This window comes from Haliaeetus albicilla, chromosome 12, assembly GCF_947461875.1.
Source record: "Haliaeetus albicilla chromosome 12, bHalAlb1.1, whole genome shotgun sequence".
Taxonomy (NCBI): domain Eukaryota; kingdom Metazoa; phylum Chordata; class Aves; order Accipitriformes; family Accipitridae; genus Haliaeetus; species Haliaeetus albicilla.
In genome coordinates, this window is record NC_091494.1 from 24,291,004 (window position 1) to 24,307,603 (window position 16,600).

At 39.2% G+C, this 16,600-nt stretch overlaps 1 protein-coding gene across 4 annotated transcripts in view; it reads right to left on the reverse strand.

The window, feature by feature from the left end:
* Positions 1 to 16,600, reverse strand: part of IGF1R (insulin like growth factor 1 receptor) — a 195,544-nt gene that overhangs the window by 162,637 nt on the left and 16,307 nt on the right. For all 4 annotated transcript variants that reach the window (XM_069798512.1, XM_069798511.1, XM_069798510.1 and 1 more), the window contains exon 2: positions 350 to 895. In XM_069798512.1, coding sequence (XP_069654613.1) covers positions 350 to 895 — 546 coding nt within the window. The remainder of the gene's footprint in view (positions 1 to 349; positions 896 to 16,600) is intronic.

A 16,600-nucleotide genomic window follows, 5' to 3' on the forward strand; every position in this document is an offset into this window, starting at 1 on the left:
ATTCGACAGCCACCTCCTGCCAAAGTCCTCAACGGAGGTAAAACTGTTTCCATCTTTCCTATAATGGCTTTAGTTCTACACTTGCCTCTTTTCCACGGAGAAGTAACCCAGAAAGTTTGTGGGGTTTTGTTTTGATTCTGTTGGTTGTTTTGGTTTTTTAAATCAACTGAGATGATTCTTTACTGGCTGGGGAGGAATCCGTTTGTGTAGTAACTGGATAACTCGTTATGTGGACTACACACGACTAGAATAAAAGTTTAAGTTCCTAAAGAGCTTAAAATAAAACCACAAAATCAAACCTGTACTTCAGAAAGAGGTAACAAAACCACACTATCTACTCAAATCTTACTTTTCTGGCAGTGGTTGGTGGTCCAGCAGCGGTAGTTGTACTCATTGTTAATAGATGTCTTCTCACACAATGGCTTCTCTTCCATTGTTCCTGGACACAAGTCCCCACACTCCTTTGGAGGTTTATTCCCAACAATGTAGTTATTGGACACTGCATCTAGGATGAGAGACCAGTCCACTGTGGAGAGGTAACACAGGTCAGAGTTCTTCTCAATCCGTATGGCCCCGCGGGTTATGTTCCTCAAGTTGTGAAGCCCAATCTCTTTAAGATTTGTCATTTCAAATATAACCAAGGCATAGTTGTAGAAGAGGTTCCTCCCACGAATGACTGTGAGGTTGGGGAAGAGATCACTGAGGCTTTCCAAGCCTGCCACACGGAACAGCAGCAAATAATCAGTTATGACAGTGAGCTTTGGGAAGCGGAAGTTGCGGTAATCCTCTGCTTTAGAGATGAGCAGAATTTGAAGGAAACCCTCAATTACCGTACAGTTCTCCAGGCGTTTCAGCTCATGGATATCATTGCGAATGTCAACATTTGGCCCACAAACTGAAAATGTAAAAGGAGAAAAGAAAGTTAGTAAATAAGGCATTTTTAAGCCTTTTGAAATTGGAATGCAAGTAGGATATTCTAATCGCCATAAAATTTTTAGCTCCTTAATTAGGTGGCAATGTTAAAATAGGAAATGAGTACTTGATTTACACAGACACTGAATATTCATCTCATTTAACCTATGACTATAAACATTACCAGGACCAGCACAGAGATGCAAGCTATCTATATTCTGCAACAGACAGAGAAATGTTGTTTTATTATTGCTGTTGAAAAGAACTGCATTAGATTGAGGAACATGAAGATAAACCAAATGCATTTGCACACTCTGTTTCAAATTACATTATGGCATGTGTGACCAAACCAGGGGTTCAGCCACATGACTTCAAACAAGTTTGGCAATATAGAAAGTGATCCACTGGTCATTATGCTACTAATTTACCTCCCACCCCCTTAAGATACATGCACATAAAGGGGAACCCTTTCCAGAAAATTACAACTTATTCCTCAAATCACTCTTTCTTCCCAGGGTCACAAGCTAAACTAGCCCTAATTCTTGAATGCTAGTCTTGCAACAGATCAGCAACAACACAAAATCCATGGAAAGCTGGTCAGCACTTCCTCCACTGTGACTGGGAAGAAAAGAAAAGTGCTTGGACTTGTAGCTAGTGCACTGAATTCCTGCTTGCATGTTCCACTGAACCAAGTTTCGCTGATTTTTGGCACGAAGATATAAAAAAATTTGAGGTCTGAGAAACACAGGATAAATTTATTTATAAGAAGGCACAGCATTACAGTGAGGAATTTCCCTTGAAAACAGCAGACTGAACTCAATGCACTCTCCAGAAAACAATGACCAAAAGGATTATTCCCTAATAAATCTATATATTAGGTCTTTCCCTACTAGACACGTATCACAATAAAAATTTTAAAGGGGCTGGAAGAGAAATGTACTAATAATGTAATAATTAGACACACGAGATGCACTTTGATGTAAAACAAAGAACTAGGGAGCACAGAGAGCTGTTGTTGTTGGAAACCCTCAGAGCTGGTCTTCTGTGGAAAACGTGGAAAAAGGATTCCCCAGAATAGATAGTAAGTTGCTTGTAAGCAAACAAAGTAAAATGCCAATTTATTTAAACAACCCAAAACTTAAATAAATCCCAAGCAATTCAATTTTGTGGAAAGGTTCTCTTTTTATGCATGCTAGGCTTAATTATTTTAACACCCCCTTTTCCTCAGACATGGAAAAGGTCTAAACAAACACTGCAGCCAAAAAACTTAAATTCTAACCCAGACAAATTGTCCAGAGATTCAGAAATTGTGCTGACAATATAAGGCAGTCCTTCTATTCCACAACACTTATCTAAGGCTAGTAACTTAAGCTAACAAAGGATCCAGAACATGAGCACACTAAAACCACAGCAACTCTAATATCTGACAAGGACTTAAAGACTTATAAGTCTTTTAAAGACTAAAAAACTTTCTTGTTAGAGGGACAACATAGAAAAACAGGGTGAGATCTTTGTTAAGAAACATGTTTTCTACACAAACTATTACCTAATCTTCCTTCTGTAAAAATCCAAGCTGAAAGCAGAGGCTATTAAAATGTGACTTACTGCACTAGAAGCAGCTATGTGCAAGAAAGTTCATTCCCTAAACCTTTGAAAAAAAAAATCTAATAAACACCAAACCTGATGTACCAACAGTAACACTTGGCCATCATGACCACTGAGACAGGAAATCCCCCTTTTTAGTATATACTGACTACAGAACAATTGCATACTACTGCCTGGAATACATGTCAAGGCTTTAACTTCAGGAAAACATTAAAGGTGAATGGGTAGGCACTACCCAGATTTAGAAGCCAGATGGGAGAGGGGGAATGTTAAAGAACTCCAAGACAGTAGATCTGATAAGAGATGTTCTGGTCACGTGCAGCAGAACTGTGGGCTTGTCTCCTGAATCTGTAGGAAAGACAACCTCAACCCAGATTAAATTCCTTTAATAAACTGGTACCCACATCTTGCTTTCAACTTCTGAAATTTTCTTCTAAAGCAACCATCCCTCCACCCACCCTCAAGGGACAGTGCCCTCTGCCCAACGCACAGCCCGACAGTAACATGAGTATATTTACATTTCAACATTGGGCTTCTCTTTTTTAAAAAAGGCAAGTTGGAACACACAATGTTTTTCAAATTAAACTATTTTGTTTTCTGTCCCTACCTGCTGGCAGGACAAGGTGAACAATATGGTTCCTGTTATGGCAAAGCAAAAGTAGCAAAATTTATTTTACTGCCATAAAATTTTAGAAAGCCTAACTGCTCCAAGCCCTTTATTTTGTTAAAGAAATAAAATTTGCACTTGCGCTGACATTTTGTAGGCAAGGTTCCAGAGTGATGGGTTTAAAAACAGCTGAGTTACAATACCCTAAAGAACAATTTGTGAGAGAAATGGCAGCAACCATCAAGTAAAGCATTATATATCTGCTCATGCATCTATTCTGAGGCTGGGCTTTAAAAGTCATATTCCTTTTAGCTTTATGTTTGTTTCAGCTTGAAAGTTACTTAATTTTAGATATTTAATGCTCTTATAAATCAATGAGATTTCTAGAACTTTATGGCAAAAGTATGCACTCACTTGCCTCAATTATGAAACATCATCCCCTTAATACAGAAAAGGATAAAGTCCAGTGGGCTCTAATGTTAGAAATTGATTACAGATGAGCGTGCTGTTGACATTTTTGATTTAAGAACTTATTAGTTCATCTAGTGAATTACGTTTTGCAGAACTTCATGCACATAATGAGAACTACAGAGACCCAAACATGAAGTAGGACAAGGATCTTGTTCCATACTGATATTTGGGGGAAAAAAAGTTCCAATTAAAACAGATTTTTTAAGAAATTTCATTAAAGTTCATATTGTTCACAGAAGGTAATTATACCACAATACATCATCTTCTTCTCACGTTTTTCTTGCTACCCTGAAAGGGTTTATATGAAAAACAAATTAATCAGAGCTCAAAGTCAACTACAATTTCCATCTGGCTGTGCTGTGTTTTCTTTGGATCTCATTTTAGAGAAAGCGTATAGGGACTTACAATATAAACTGGTCTGTCAGCCACAATCAAGTGAATATAAAATGCTCTTCAGAGCATTTATATTCCATTTAACAGTTTTTGATATTCCAGCTTATCGAGCTTTTTAAATATGACTAGTACAACTTACCTTTGTTTCATGTTCAATTCAAAACTGGAAATTAACTACTATGTATTTATTTTGCTCACCAACGCAAAATAAAAATGCAACATCTGTTTATTACCCTGCCCCAGTAGTTTTGGGTAGATTATAAACACCCAGGATAATTACCAATAGGCAGATTCATGCTGTTTTCATTCAGCTCCTTAAAGATTTCCAAGCCTTTCCTTAAACAGCCTATCATTTCTCAGACTTATTCTCAACTAAGCACCTAATTCTGAATGAGAAGTTAGTTCTTTAAAGAAATACATATTTATTTGTTTAAAAACTAACTCCCTAATACAGTAAAATACCACAGAGAAGCTATGCATTCTTTACCTAGGCGAACACAAATGCCTCCCTGGAAGCAGCACTTTAGTCCAAAATTACTGAGCTTCACCTACTATCCAACAAGAAGCCCATTTGTGCTCTTTTTTTTCCTGGAAACATCCCAGGGCAAGCTGCAGGGCATGTAAATTTCCAGAGATAACAGAAAAACCCACTCCACACTACCGTCCTTCTGAGGACCTGCAGACCACTCCTAGTCAGAGGACAGATCCAAGCTGATCATGTAACCGAGATGGGGTCAATGAACTACCAGGAAAAATGATTGCACATAACAGGTTCATAAGATTAGAGTAATTAACGTGACCTGCAGTCTATTCCTTGATCTGGCAGAATCTCCTGGCAAGTCTCCTTTCTAAGTGCTGCTCCAGGCTGGGGCACCAAGGAGCTGAACAGAGGCTGTGAGCAAACATTGCACAGCACATGGGTAGTGAGTTGACTCTACTGAGTACACACAGATTGGGCAGACTAAAGCAAAGCTGTGTGTGACACAAAGAGCTCAGACTACAGTGATCCAGTAATTTCTTCTCGACCTTAACTGCAATTTGCTAATGCTCATTTTAATCATAAAAAAAACATTCTGACATGGAGAAGAACCTTGCCACCTTGAGAAACACCTGCTATTTAATCATCGTCTACCATCAAATAATAGTTTACTCCATGCAGCAGGTCTTTATTCTTTTTATATATCCACTAGTTATTTCAGGTCACTAGCTACTCCTAAAAGGACTTGCCTGTTGCCCTTCAGTGTTTTGAAGGAAACCTTCTTTTTGCAAAATGGCATGCTACGAAAGACAAATCAGCAGAAAGCCTGCTGTTCAACATTCGGCCTATAATATAACTTCTGCTTGCTACAGCATGTCACAGCTGTACATATATTCATAGCAGTTAATTCATTATCAATACTAAGGTGTTAGAGGGCAGGACTGACAGTTCACACATTCACTGTTTTTAATAAGAGAAGAATTCATTTCCTACAAGAAAACATTTCATCATGGTATAGTTCTTGCTTCCAAATTTTGTATTCCTCCCAGTTACTCCACTTAGAAGTTCTAAAGAAACACAACTGTTCATAGTTTTTTCTTGAATAAAATACACACCTTCACATTTTAAGCCTTGTCTTTGGCCCTTTACTTTTTTAGGTAATGTTAAAAGGTTGTACTACACTGAATGGTCTCAGTATCCTCTCAGCTAGCCAGAAGTTAAAGATGGAGCAACCATCACCATCTGGCACTGTCAACACCAGAAAGTATTAGACAAAGCAGCACCAAGGCAGCTCTCAGTCATCGAGTCAATCCAGCACAACCCTTTCACAAGTCTAAGGCCTTTTCAATCTAAGTCTGTTCCAGCTGGGTCAAGCTTGCCCTAGCAACAGAAACTTGTTCAGCCTGTGCAGTCATTTACCCCTCTCTGAAATGAGCATCAGGATCCTGCTTGCCATTAACATCTAACTAGCAATCTTGAAATGAACCCATTCCCCTTTCTCCTGTTTTGTGTATTCATAGTGTGCTACCAAAACAAGTTATGATCTCCTTTTGTTTCCCCTCTTCTGACTTCCCTTTTGTGAAAATTGTTTCCTTTAACTTCAGAGCAGAGACACAAAGCTTCATCTTAAATGAGGAGCCTGGATACCTTCAGCTTTTCCATTTTTTTTAAAAAAAAAAAAAGGTATCCCCTTACACTTGTTGCTGAAAGAAAGCGCTGAAGGTACAGAAGTCGATCTAATTCCATATCGTCTTCCTGCTCAGGGGTTAAAACACCCATCCTGAGGACAAATTCTGTGATCCACAAGGTTCAAGAGGGTTCTTTTAAGGGAGGGCATGAGGTTGCTCAACTTCTCATCTACCCTGAAATTTTGTACAGTGGTAACAAATACAGTATGTTACCATCAGCACTGGAAGATTTTCTATACAAAGAAGGAACTACAAGGCTTAATACAAAAACCTGATTGTGGCTAGTTCTACTTTTAGAGAGTAGCTTGCTCACACCACCACAAGAAAAATCTCACTTTGCCAATAATGGCTTTTTCTGAGTACACTCCACTTCAATGACAGGTCTGCTTTCCCAAACAGCTACTACTACTATCTGGTCAGCTAAGAGCTGATGTTACTGAATACAGTAACATTGCTCTCTCCCAAACTCCTCTAATGAAAGAGGCTTGACCACGTCATCCTTCGGTAATATCAGCACAGAGCTGTGGGTCTGTCTGGGAGATCAGCACACCTTCTGAACAGTGTTGTTATTTATTCCCAACAGAGCCACTTCCTTTTCATCATTTGTTTTTTAATTTTAATCTATGGCAAGTCCTTATTAAAAAAAAAAAGGGTCCAGAGCCACTACTGAATATGGCTGCAGTCCAGCAGCCCTCATCCCAGATCCACAGCATGCAGCACCCTTTTTAAGGCAAGAGTCTCCAGTGTTACCATCCCTCTCTCGTAACAACAAAGAACACATTTATTGCATTGGGTGGATTTAGATCTGCATAACGTACAATGGTCTGCATACTGAGATGTTTACTATATACTGGATCAACTCAATAGAGGTGTTGTCTGGCACGTGGGAAAAAACCCAATGGCTCAAAAAAATTCCTTGCAGACACTTGAAGGTTAAAGAACAACTTTGGCTGATGACAGCATCCTAATCTCCGTGTTATCTGAAAAATTGGTTTGAATCAGGTTAGGAAGAAGGAACTAAACATACAATAAAGCCCGTCAGCAGATTTAAAAGGAGCTTCTTTTCTACACAACTGCAATTGCTCAGAAGAGAAGCAGAAGGACACATCAGTGGAAACAGAGAGGGAATACTCTGAAAATGTTACGCCCATACAGATTATAAACAGGGAAAAGTAAAGCTTGACCTTAACCGCTCTCTTTATTCTTACTACTAAGTATTCTGCTTAAGAAAACCATCAGGACTGTTACAGCCCTGAAGAAAAAAATCTTTAAGTGTTCTTATTCAGTCATCGCTGAACAGAGAGGTACTGCAGTCCATGGTTGGTCTTAAGCCTAGTTTGTTCCTGTAGTTTCACTCCAAGACTTAGGAGGCAAAGGTAGAAAGACTGAGAAGGAACTGATTAGCAACCACAATTTCCCTTCAAGCCCATGAAAAGTTTCAGCATAGTTGCACTATCTGCAGATGCAGGGAGAAAAAATTACTACAGAAGTCTAAGGATTCTTTAATTGCATACTATGCAAAGAAGAAATTAAATGTGGAGTTCACAGAAATCAGTGGTTGGAGAGACTGCTTATGACACTTTACATTAACACAGGATTCTACCACCCACTGAGCTCTTGGGTTTGCCTTCGTAGTGACACTATGAATGAAATGTATATTTTAGCGTCTTTAATGTACTTACACAACCTCCCACTAAATTTCTGTACTCTCTAAGCTCACCTATCCTGCATGTGTCACATCAATCACTAGATCTCTTCCCCAGGAAGCCAGCTTCTGTACTACCTCTTGGGAAGTCAGAACTGGTAACAAGGAGGGAACTGAATCTACACCACGTGATTCATGTTGCCTCCCTAACCACTGAACTATTCCTCTTCATCAAATATGCTACATAAACTGCTTTACATTTACCAAGATTTTATGAAGTTACATCTCTCGGGGGGGGGGGGGGGGGGGGGGGGGTAGATAAAAGGCACACCACACCCCAGAAAACATCAACCATTTTAGCTTTTGCTAAGCAAGTCCATTATCAAATTTCAACAACTGTATTTCTAGCACTAGTACAACGCTGCCATCTTTGGCTTGCAAAACATGAAACAGAATACTCAAACCCAAACAAAAACCAACTGTTTCCATTTGAATATGTCTTAAAAACGTTCTTGTTTACACATCTAAGGCCCAGGAAGAGGGCTTGGAGGTTTTCTTCATTTAATTAAAAGTTAAGCTTTTTAAAGGACAAAGCCAGACCACTGTGATCTTCTAAACACTTAAGGGACTGGAGATTATATTGCAACGTAGCTTGTAATTTCTGAGAAATATAGTCTATTATCATTAATTTACTTTGTGTCACTCATCACTCCTAACAACCTTTTACAGAATTCTTCTCTCCCAGATTTGGAAGGAAAGCGGTGTCACAAGAGGCCAATCAAATTTGGTGCAAATACCTTAAAAAGTAACTGAATTCCCCTTCTCCACACATGTTCTTGTTGTCTTCCAAAGCCCTTAGAAAAAATACACACATCCTACTTCAATTTTCTCTTTTACCAGTCTACTAACTATATATTTCAAATCCAAGGGCCACTGTGTTACCAAGCTGACCAGAACAAAACATTCACAAAAATAACACACAGAAGGACTACAACCCACATCACAAACAAACTAGCTCTGCCTTTTTGCTCTTGCAAATTCAGCTGTCATTGGCTAAAGATATCTCTGGCATTGCTGCTTTCCATGAACTTCCTCCAACTTCCCCATAAGTTTACACGAAAAAATCTTCAGGATAAATCACATCTCTGTCCCTCACCTCACTTGCTTTCTCTCTGTCAACATTTCACTTTGAATGTTAACAGGAACAGCAGCTTAGCAAAAATGGAGCCAACAAAATGAACTGAATCCCTTTAATAATATTGATCGATGCCTTCTCTACACGCTTCACCAGAGCAAGCAGGTCGAGATTTAGCCTAGCTCACGTGAAAGCATCCTCATGACAAAGTCATCCCAAAACTAACCCTCTCTCACCAAGACTGCACTGACCCAGCACATCCCTCAGGGGTTCCTCTGAAGACACATCTGTTACCTCCTACTACTAAAATAGCATAACATGAGTGAGTGGCTCAGTTAGCATGGATTTCTCATCGTCCTTGTGGGTACATAGGGCAAAAATGGAGGAAGACACTGTGGAGCTAATAACATTGAAGTGGCTGAGCCCCAGAATCCCTGGCTATCAAAGCAAGTAAAAGTAGCACCAAACTTTTAACACTGATCTGTATTGCCCAGTTTATGGACAATGCCTGCAAGATTCTCTGCCACTCAATCAGAGAAGAAGAAACATAAAAAGCTAACAGAAAGATCAAACCTACAGTAAATTTCTCACCCATTAATGCCCAGTATATGTCAAACATTGAAAGCCATTGTTTGAGCATTATGGTTGGAGCTGAACACTCAAACCTCTGGCGGGATGCTTCTGTGTATTTACAAGGAAGTGAAAGCTGTTTGAAGCACCAGCTGAATGCAACTCCAGAATAATTCTATGAACTACACTGCAACACTTCAGAGTTACAGTATGGTCAAGTTTGCCAGCTTGTGAGAAAACTGACAAAGTCAAACAAAAAAAAAACCCTGCAGAAGAAAGCAGGTAATGCCTAAATCTCTAAAGATAAGCTCCATCCTCACAGGAAGAAAGACAGACTTCAAACCTTTGCACTCTTTCTTATCCTGCATTATCACTTTTCTGACAACACCACAAAATGAGAGCATGCCATTCTACACAAAATACACAACACAGAAGTGAGTAGATGGTGTGTTATGATCAATAACTATGACAGTAAAGTATTTTTTAAACTGTGATAATAATGTTTAAACCCTATCCCAGTAGCTTCAGTCTAATGCCCACTAAAGCAAAAATGGAAGACTGAAATTACAAGCTGTTTATAACACTGCATTTATGTTTCAAAATCTGTGATGACAATAGAGCTTAACAGAAATTGTGTCTCCTGGGGACTGTTCTTCTCCACCTTTAAAAAAAAAATTGTGCGCATTATTTTATTTATTTATTTTTAAAACAATTGTCTACACATCCAAGTGACTCAGCAACTGGCTGACAGAAACCTATGGGATATACACTTAGGTAGCTGGGATAACCAGCCAATTCTTCCAGAATGAAAATTCATCATGTGGCTGGGCTCAGCAACTCACATTTAGGGAGACTTTACTATGCTTTTAGCTGCCTGCTGAGTTGCCATCCTGCAGTAGTCTAGGAAACCTGCCACTCTTTGAAGTTTGGGGGGATTTTTTTTTTTTTTTTTTAACAAATGACTGGCCAGCCAGGCCAGATCATTTAGGCTTCATTAGAAGCAAATTGACAAAACAGTATCATAACATATAATTGCATCCATAATGGTCGGCAAAAGGATTTAATAGAGAATTATCAGGATGTTATACTTAGATCCACAGAAAAATTAGAAGTCTGATGCAATTACTCTTAACAATAAGCAAAACACAGCCCTACTACCCTGTGCTAACCATCTCTTCTATGATGCAACACAGAAATCCTACATTCTCTGGCCTTCCATAGTAATGTTTCTGTTTTAACGAACTGAACTAAGACTTCCATTAATCTCATATTTCCACCTGAACAGAGATTTAAGATAGTGTAAAAAAAGAAAAAAAAAATCTAATTGCACAGAAGAAAAAAAAATAGTGCAATCAAACTTCATTTAACAGAACAGGGAGCCCTCCCACCCCTCCCTTCACATGGCAGCTACGCAACTTAAAATCACATAGGTCATGCCATAACCTGCTTTCTCAAGACAGTTAAAATATGATCAACTTGCAATCCCCAAAAAGGGCTTTAAAGGTGTTCAATTACATATATGCAGGTGCTGTGGGGCTTTCCAGTCATGAGCTAACCAGATTGAAAAAAGAACCTTCCTCTCCAAATACAAGGTAAAACACGTGGGTTGGCACCAGGGACAAGGTGACTAGTAGTTTAGGTCTTATCAATCAAAAACAGTTGCACCAGAACACAATTTAAGGCAAATATAAACTGAAGTAGCTATACCAGCAAGAGTTCTTATGTGAACTCGCTTTTCTGGCCAACTGGATGCGCTTTTGACTCACTTTTAATATCACAAACACAGCCCAAACAAGGAGCATTCACACACAGTATTTATTGTCTCAGACACATCACAGCACAATAACTGGGGTGGAGGGGAACAACCACAACCTGTGATACCAGTCAAGGTGAGTCTCACCACAAACAAAGCACACTTAATGCACACAGGTGAGAAGCAACCAGATAAACAGGGTTAAGCATGGAAAACTAGGCACAGTCAAATACCAGAACTCCAAGGTTTTCATTTCTCTTTAGATAAAGAAAAGCTTCCAATCGTAAGTATAGGACTTTCAACTTATCTATGCAGATGATCGGGTCAGTAATTAACTGACATTCACTGTAAAATAGTGAAAATAAAAATAAATAAAAAGAATATGAAAACTAAATATACAGCTTGTTAAAAAAAAAGTGCCAACAGTGGTTTATTCCCAGTTGCTTGTCCACACTTGGCTTTTAAGTTCAGGGTGACATTTCAGCCCATACTCTCCATCTTACATTTATGTACTGCCCAAGACATTGGATTTTCAACCCTACATACAGTTTTTAGACACTGCCTATAAGCACTGTGGATGATGCACAATGTTATAATTCTGGTTAACAAAACGGTTTAGGTATTTAATCAGCCTAGCTGTACTGAGTTCTATCGCTTGGCAACTGCAATTATTGTCACAATACCCACTTTTATTAGAAGAGGATTGGAATGGCAGAGCAAGCAGGAGAATTACTTTTCATCCTCTGGCAGGTAATTCTGGGAGAGCCTGGGATGCAAAAGGTTGCCCTAATACATTTCTAACAAATCCACCCATGATAAAGCAGTGGGTTCAACTGGGTGAGAGAAATACAGGCAACAGCACATTTCATTTAGCAACTCATCATCAGGGATTATCTATTCTGCTCCCTTCTGAGCCAAAACTGCAGGGAAGAGTGTTGGAAGAAAGGTATGCAAGAAGTTACAGGAGATGTGACTTAAAGGCAAACCAAAAAGCAATATCAAATCTGAATGCTTGAGACACTGCCAACTTTAGGCCCCTCCCTTTACTGGGATCTGCAGCTGCACACACTTGTTCCAGTAGGTAAATCAAGGCAAGGCTGAGATGGAGATCTCTGTCTTCATCATTATTTTTACCCTATACCTTGCATACACGACCCACTCCTAGCTAAAGATACAGCTGGAGAACATATACTTAAGCTGAATTTTGCCAACTCCCTGGTATTATTTCACTATTTGTTCTGGTCATGAAGATGACAACAGAAGAAATTACAAGAAATTTCAGCTAGAAAGAAGAGGTGGATAACATCAAGGACAGAAAAACAACCAAGTGAAAGAACAAACAGTGGAATAGCTCTTAACCAATGCGATTCAATCACTAAGTTTCAGTTGTCACTTAAATACATAAACATAATATTCTGACACAAAATGAAAGTTAACTATTTCATTTTGCCTTTATATTTCGGGGGGGGAGTTGTTGGGTTTTTTTTAAGTTTATTGGGATTTAGAACTACTAAATGATGCTGATTTTTCACTAAAAATGGCTTCTCTCTTCACTTGGTACTTTTGCCTGTTGAGCAAGCGTGTTTCTTCAGCAAAGTGCTCTGTCTTTGTTAACATGTGTCCACTACTTAATATTTAAATTATTATAGTAAGTACATTTATAATTAACCTATGATAAGAAATTTTTCCTTAGAGAACTTATTAAAAATTACTTTAAACAATGAACCTTATCCACTGCAACAAGGGGAGCTAGACAGAAAAAGGGAAGCAAGAGAAACCACATGAACCCTGTAATACACTCTTAAATATATAAACCTGAATGATATATTCTTTAGTTTCATTGCATTCTGAAACTCCTTTATCATGAGTAACAATACAGCCACTTAGTATTGTGCAAGACAGACAAAAAATATTACGTGATGTTCACTAGCTACCATCTCTCAAACAGAGGGACCACCAACAGAAATAATTCTGCACATCTTTTCACAAAACAGAAACTGTTCTACGGGCAGAAGCTGCTCACAGGACTTCAGAATTAGGCTACAGGATCGCATCAAAGAAAACATCTCTCTGGATCCAGACTACTTTACATTAAACAAAGCTTTGGCAAGACCACTTTCTTTGGACAAAAGAAAGGTTTCACCAAGCTCTGAAATCCCAGACCTTATTATAGCATCCCGCTTCTCCCCCCGGCTAATGTATAGTAAAACCAGCTGCCAATCCTGTAAGGTAAAGGGAGAATCTAATCCCCACTGCAAAGGACGTGCCATCACAGCCACACCACCCCCACCACCTCCCCCCCCAAAAAAAGTTCTTCTGCCTGTAGTTATGATTTGCCTGCCCAAACAACATTAAGTCACACCAGCCAAACAGCTCCTGCCAACGTAAACTGCACCTATGGGGTGGATGTTCAATGGCATAACGACATGGGGTAACAGTGCCACATAGACATTTAAACACAGCTATACTGCAAAGCTTTAAGTCTGATCTGAGAAAGAAAAACATGAATTAACAGAACAGAAAAGAGCATAGGTAAAAAGGATCTGAACAGGAAGACATATTAAAAAAAAAAAACAAAACTCTTTTCCAGCTGCTAGCTTGAAGGCAAAAATCATCTGGAGACTACACCTGATGGACAGTCCTTGGCATTGCCTCACTTGTCTGACAGCTCTACTAGCCTCTCATTGCTGTTGTGAAAGAAAACCATGGTATTTGTGCAAGGCTAGTTGGTTGCATGTTAAGAAAACATATCTGAGCAGACGGTGCTTTACCGCATGCCAGCCAGCTTCATTCAACTTCAGATTCAGAAACCAGGACTTAGCCTCCTTATTTCCTCCACAGTTAACCAGCAATTTAGGACACTGAGAAAGTCCTGAATTCACAAACTGCCCCCAGATCTGTGAAAGGTCACACACTGTCTTCAGCAGAAAATTTTCTAGTCTGCTTTGGAAAAGGCAACCACCCAAAAAAGGGAGCCCACCAGTGTCAGGAATGACTGCATTAGGTAGCACCACAGCCACAGCCATCTCTGGTGTCCTCTGTGGACAATAAAAGCAGACTTGTCCCCATCAACATTTTCCCTTCCCATACTCAGACTGCCAGAAAGCATCTACCTGCCCTTCCTTCTCGCTCTCTTTTTGCTCTCTACTTGCCCAAGACACTGGCTCACCTTGAAACAGCCAACAGCTGCCACAGTGTAAAATACTTCTGTGCACCCCTGCATTAGGCCTGATAAAAGTCACACATTAGCGTCCCAGCTGCTCCGGTTCTGCCCAGCATCTTTGCAAAAGCCCATACCTATTAGCCACCTCAGTTCAGGCAAAGCTGCAAACTAGAAAGTCAGCATAAAGACATGCTTCCAAGCTACATTCAGTACAGAGGACATAGGAAGACAGTATTCTGTAAATGACACTGAAGGGTCATGGTTTAGTCTCAATTCAGATACCTAAAGTTGAGTTAAACTGAAGAGCAAATAAAAAACAGCACAGGCAAATCAGAACAGAACTTAAGTGCTGAAGTCACTTCAGTTATGCTGAAGTCTAAACGATCTCATTTCCAACCCAAGTCACATTTTGATATTCCTCACCAAATTAATCCAAAAATCCCAACTAAGACAACTTGTGTAGGAAAAGGGAAAAAAAAAAGAAAAAACAGTAGTCTAAAGTAACACACAGGTCAGTGTTCCTCCTTAAAATGCAACACATGGAATAGCCTCTACTTAAAACAAGTTTATAAACAGAACAGATAAAAACAAAGAATTAAAAAAAAAGACTCCAAAGCAATCCTTTTTTTGGTGTCAATATGTACACCCCCATGCTAGGGGAGGTGAGCAAGAGACAGGGAGGGGTCTTTGTGGAGATTGTTAACTTACAACAAAAAGAGAGTAGCTAGTGAACTAACAGATCGAGTGAGCTCCAGTCGTATTAACCAGTCCAAAGGATGACATTTTATCTGAAAGGCTAGTCAAAAGGAAGTAACGAAGAAGATATCCATTAAAGAACAAAAAACAGGTCTGAGCACAGAGCCAGCAGCAAGACTGCACCAAAACTTACAAATGAAGTGTAAAACTTCAGACTTTGTAGTCCCACTGCCAAGGAATTATTTACCACATGACAATCAATATTACAATACACACAGAGTTATGTATTTTTATCTCAACCTCTATTTGACCCAGTGGGAGCTACAGACACTTTCTCACACTAATTCACATTCCTCAAGGAGAGTCAAGATGGGGGGGGGGGGGGGGGGGGAAGGAGTTGGAAGCATTTCAGGTTCTGTCTCCTTTCAGCCCATTTCCACTGAATGGTACCAAAACTATCTTAAGAGAAACAGTTCAGAACATATTTGTGCTTATTGAGCACCTGATCAGTAAGGCAAAATACTTCAGGATCACAGCAAGAGGCTTCATTCATGCAATAAGCCAAGCCCCTCATTGTGCTGTCAGTCCTTTCAAGTCCTTGCCCTTCCTTCATTGCATCAAAAGCAAAGCATCTTTTAAAAATTCCTCTTAAAGGCCTGATCAAGTGCCTAAACTTGCAAGATCTATCCTCTATAGCCTTGAGCAAGAGTGACAGGAGATAAAACTTTTCTCCTCAATGGATGCTTTTAAGTTTAAAAAATAAATAAATAAATTAAAAAATACAGCCATCAGTACTAGACATTTTGCAAATTTGGAAACTGCCAGTCAGGAAACAGGGAAGGGGGGGAAGGCAGTGGAGAGAGGAAGAGGTTTGATTTTCAGACAATCAATCTGAAAAATCCTTACTTCAGTGAAGTGGTAAATAAGCAATTTCAGATGTTTTCGACATCTTGCGTTACCTTCTGAAACGTAACAAAGCTAAAGGGAAAAGGGTTAATTATATCCCTTACGCTCCAGAGTATTTCAGCAGGCTACACATTACATTCTTCTGAAGGGCAAGTTGTTATTTTATTTATTAAAACATAAACACAAAGTGTCCAACGCTAATGTGGTGATTACCAGTTTCACTAAAACAAAGAAAGAGGGCTGCAGGCTTTCTGCTGCTATAAAACATTTAAACCTATTCTGTTTCTCTGACATTTTTTTCCCCTCACTCTTCTCTGATACAGATCACAAAAACAACTAAGACATCTGACATACAGGAGAACATCCTGCTGATTAAAAACAAGAGCACATTACTCTTGAGAGGATACAAAGCACCACTTCCTAACGCACTCTACTTTGTCAGCACAACAGGCTTCTTGTCATTTCAAAGGGAAACTGGTCATATTGATTTTTCCAAAACACAAGTATTATAAAAATATTATGCATTTAATTGGTTTAACAAAGTGCTTTTGTACCGGGACATATCAACACACATCCTA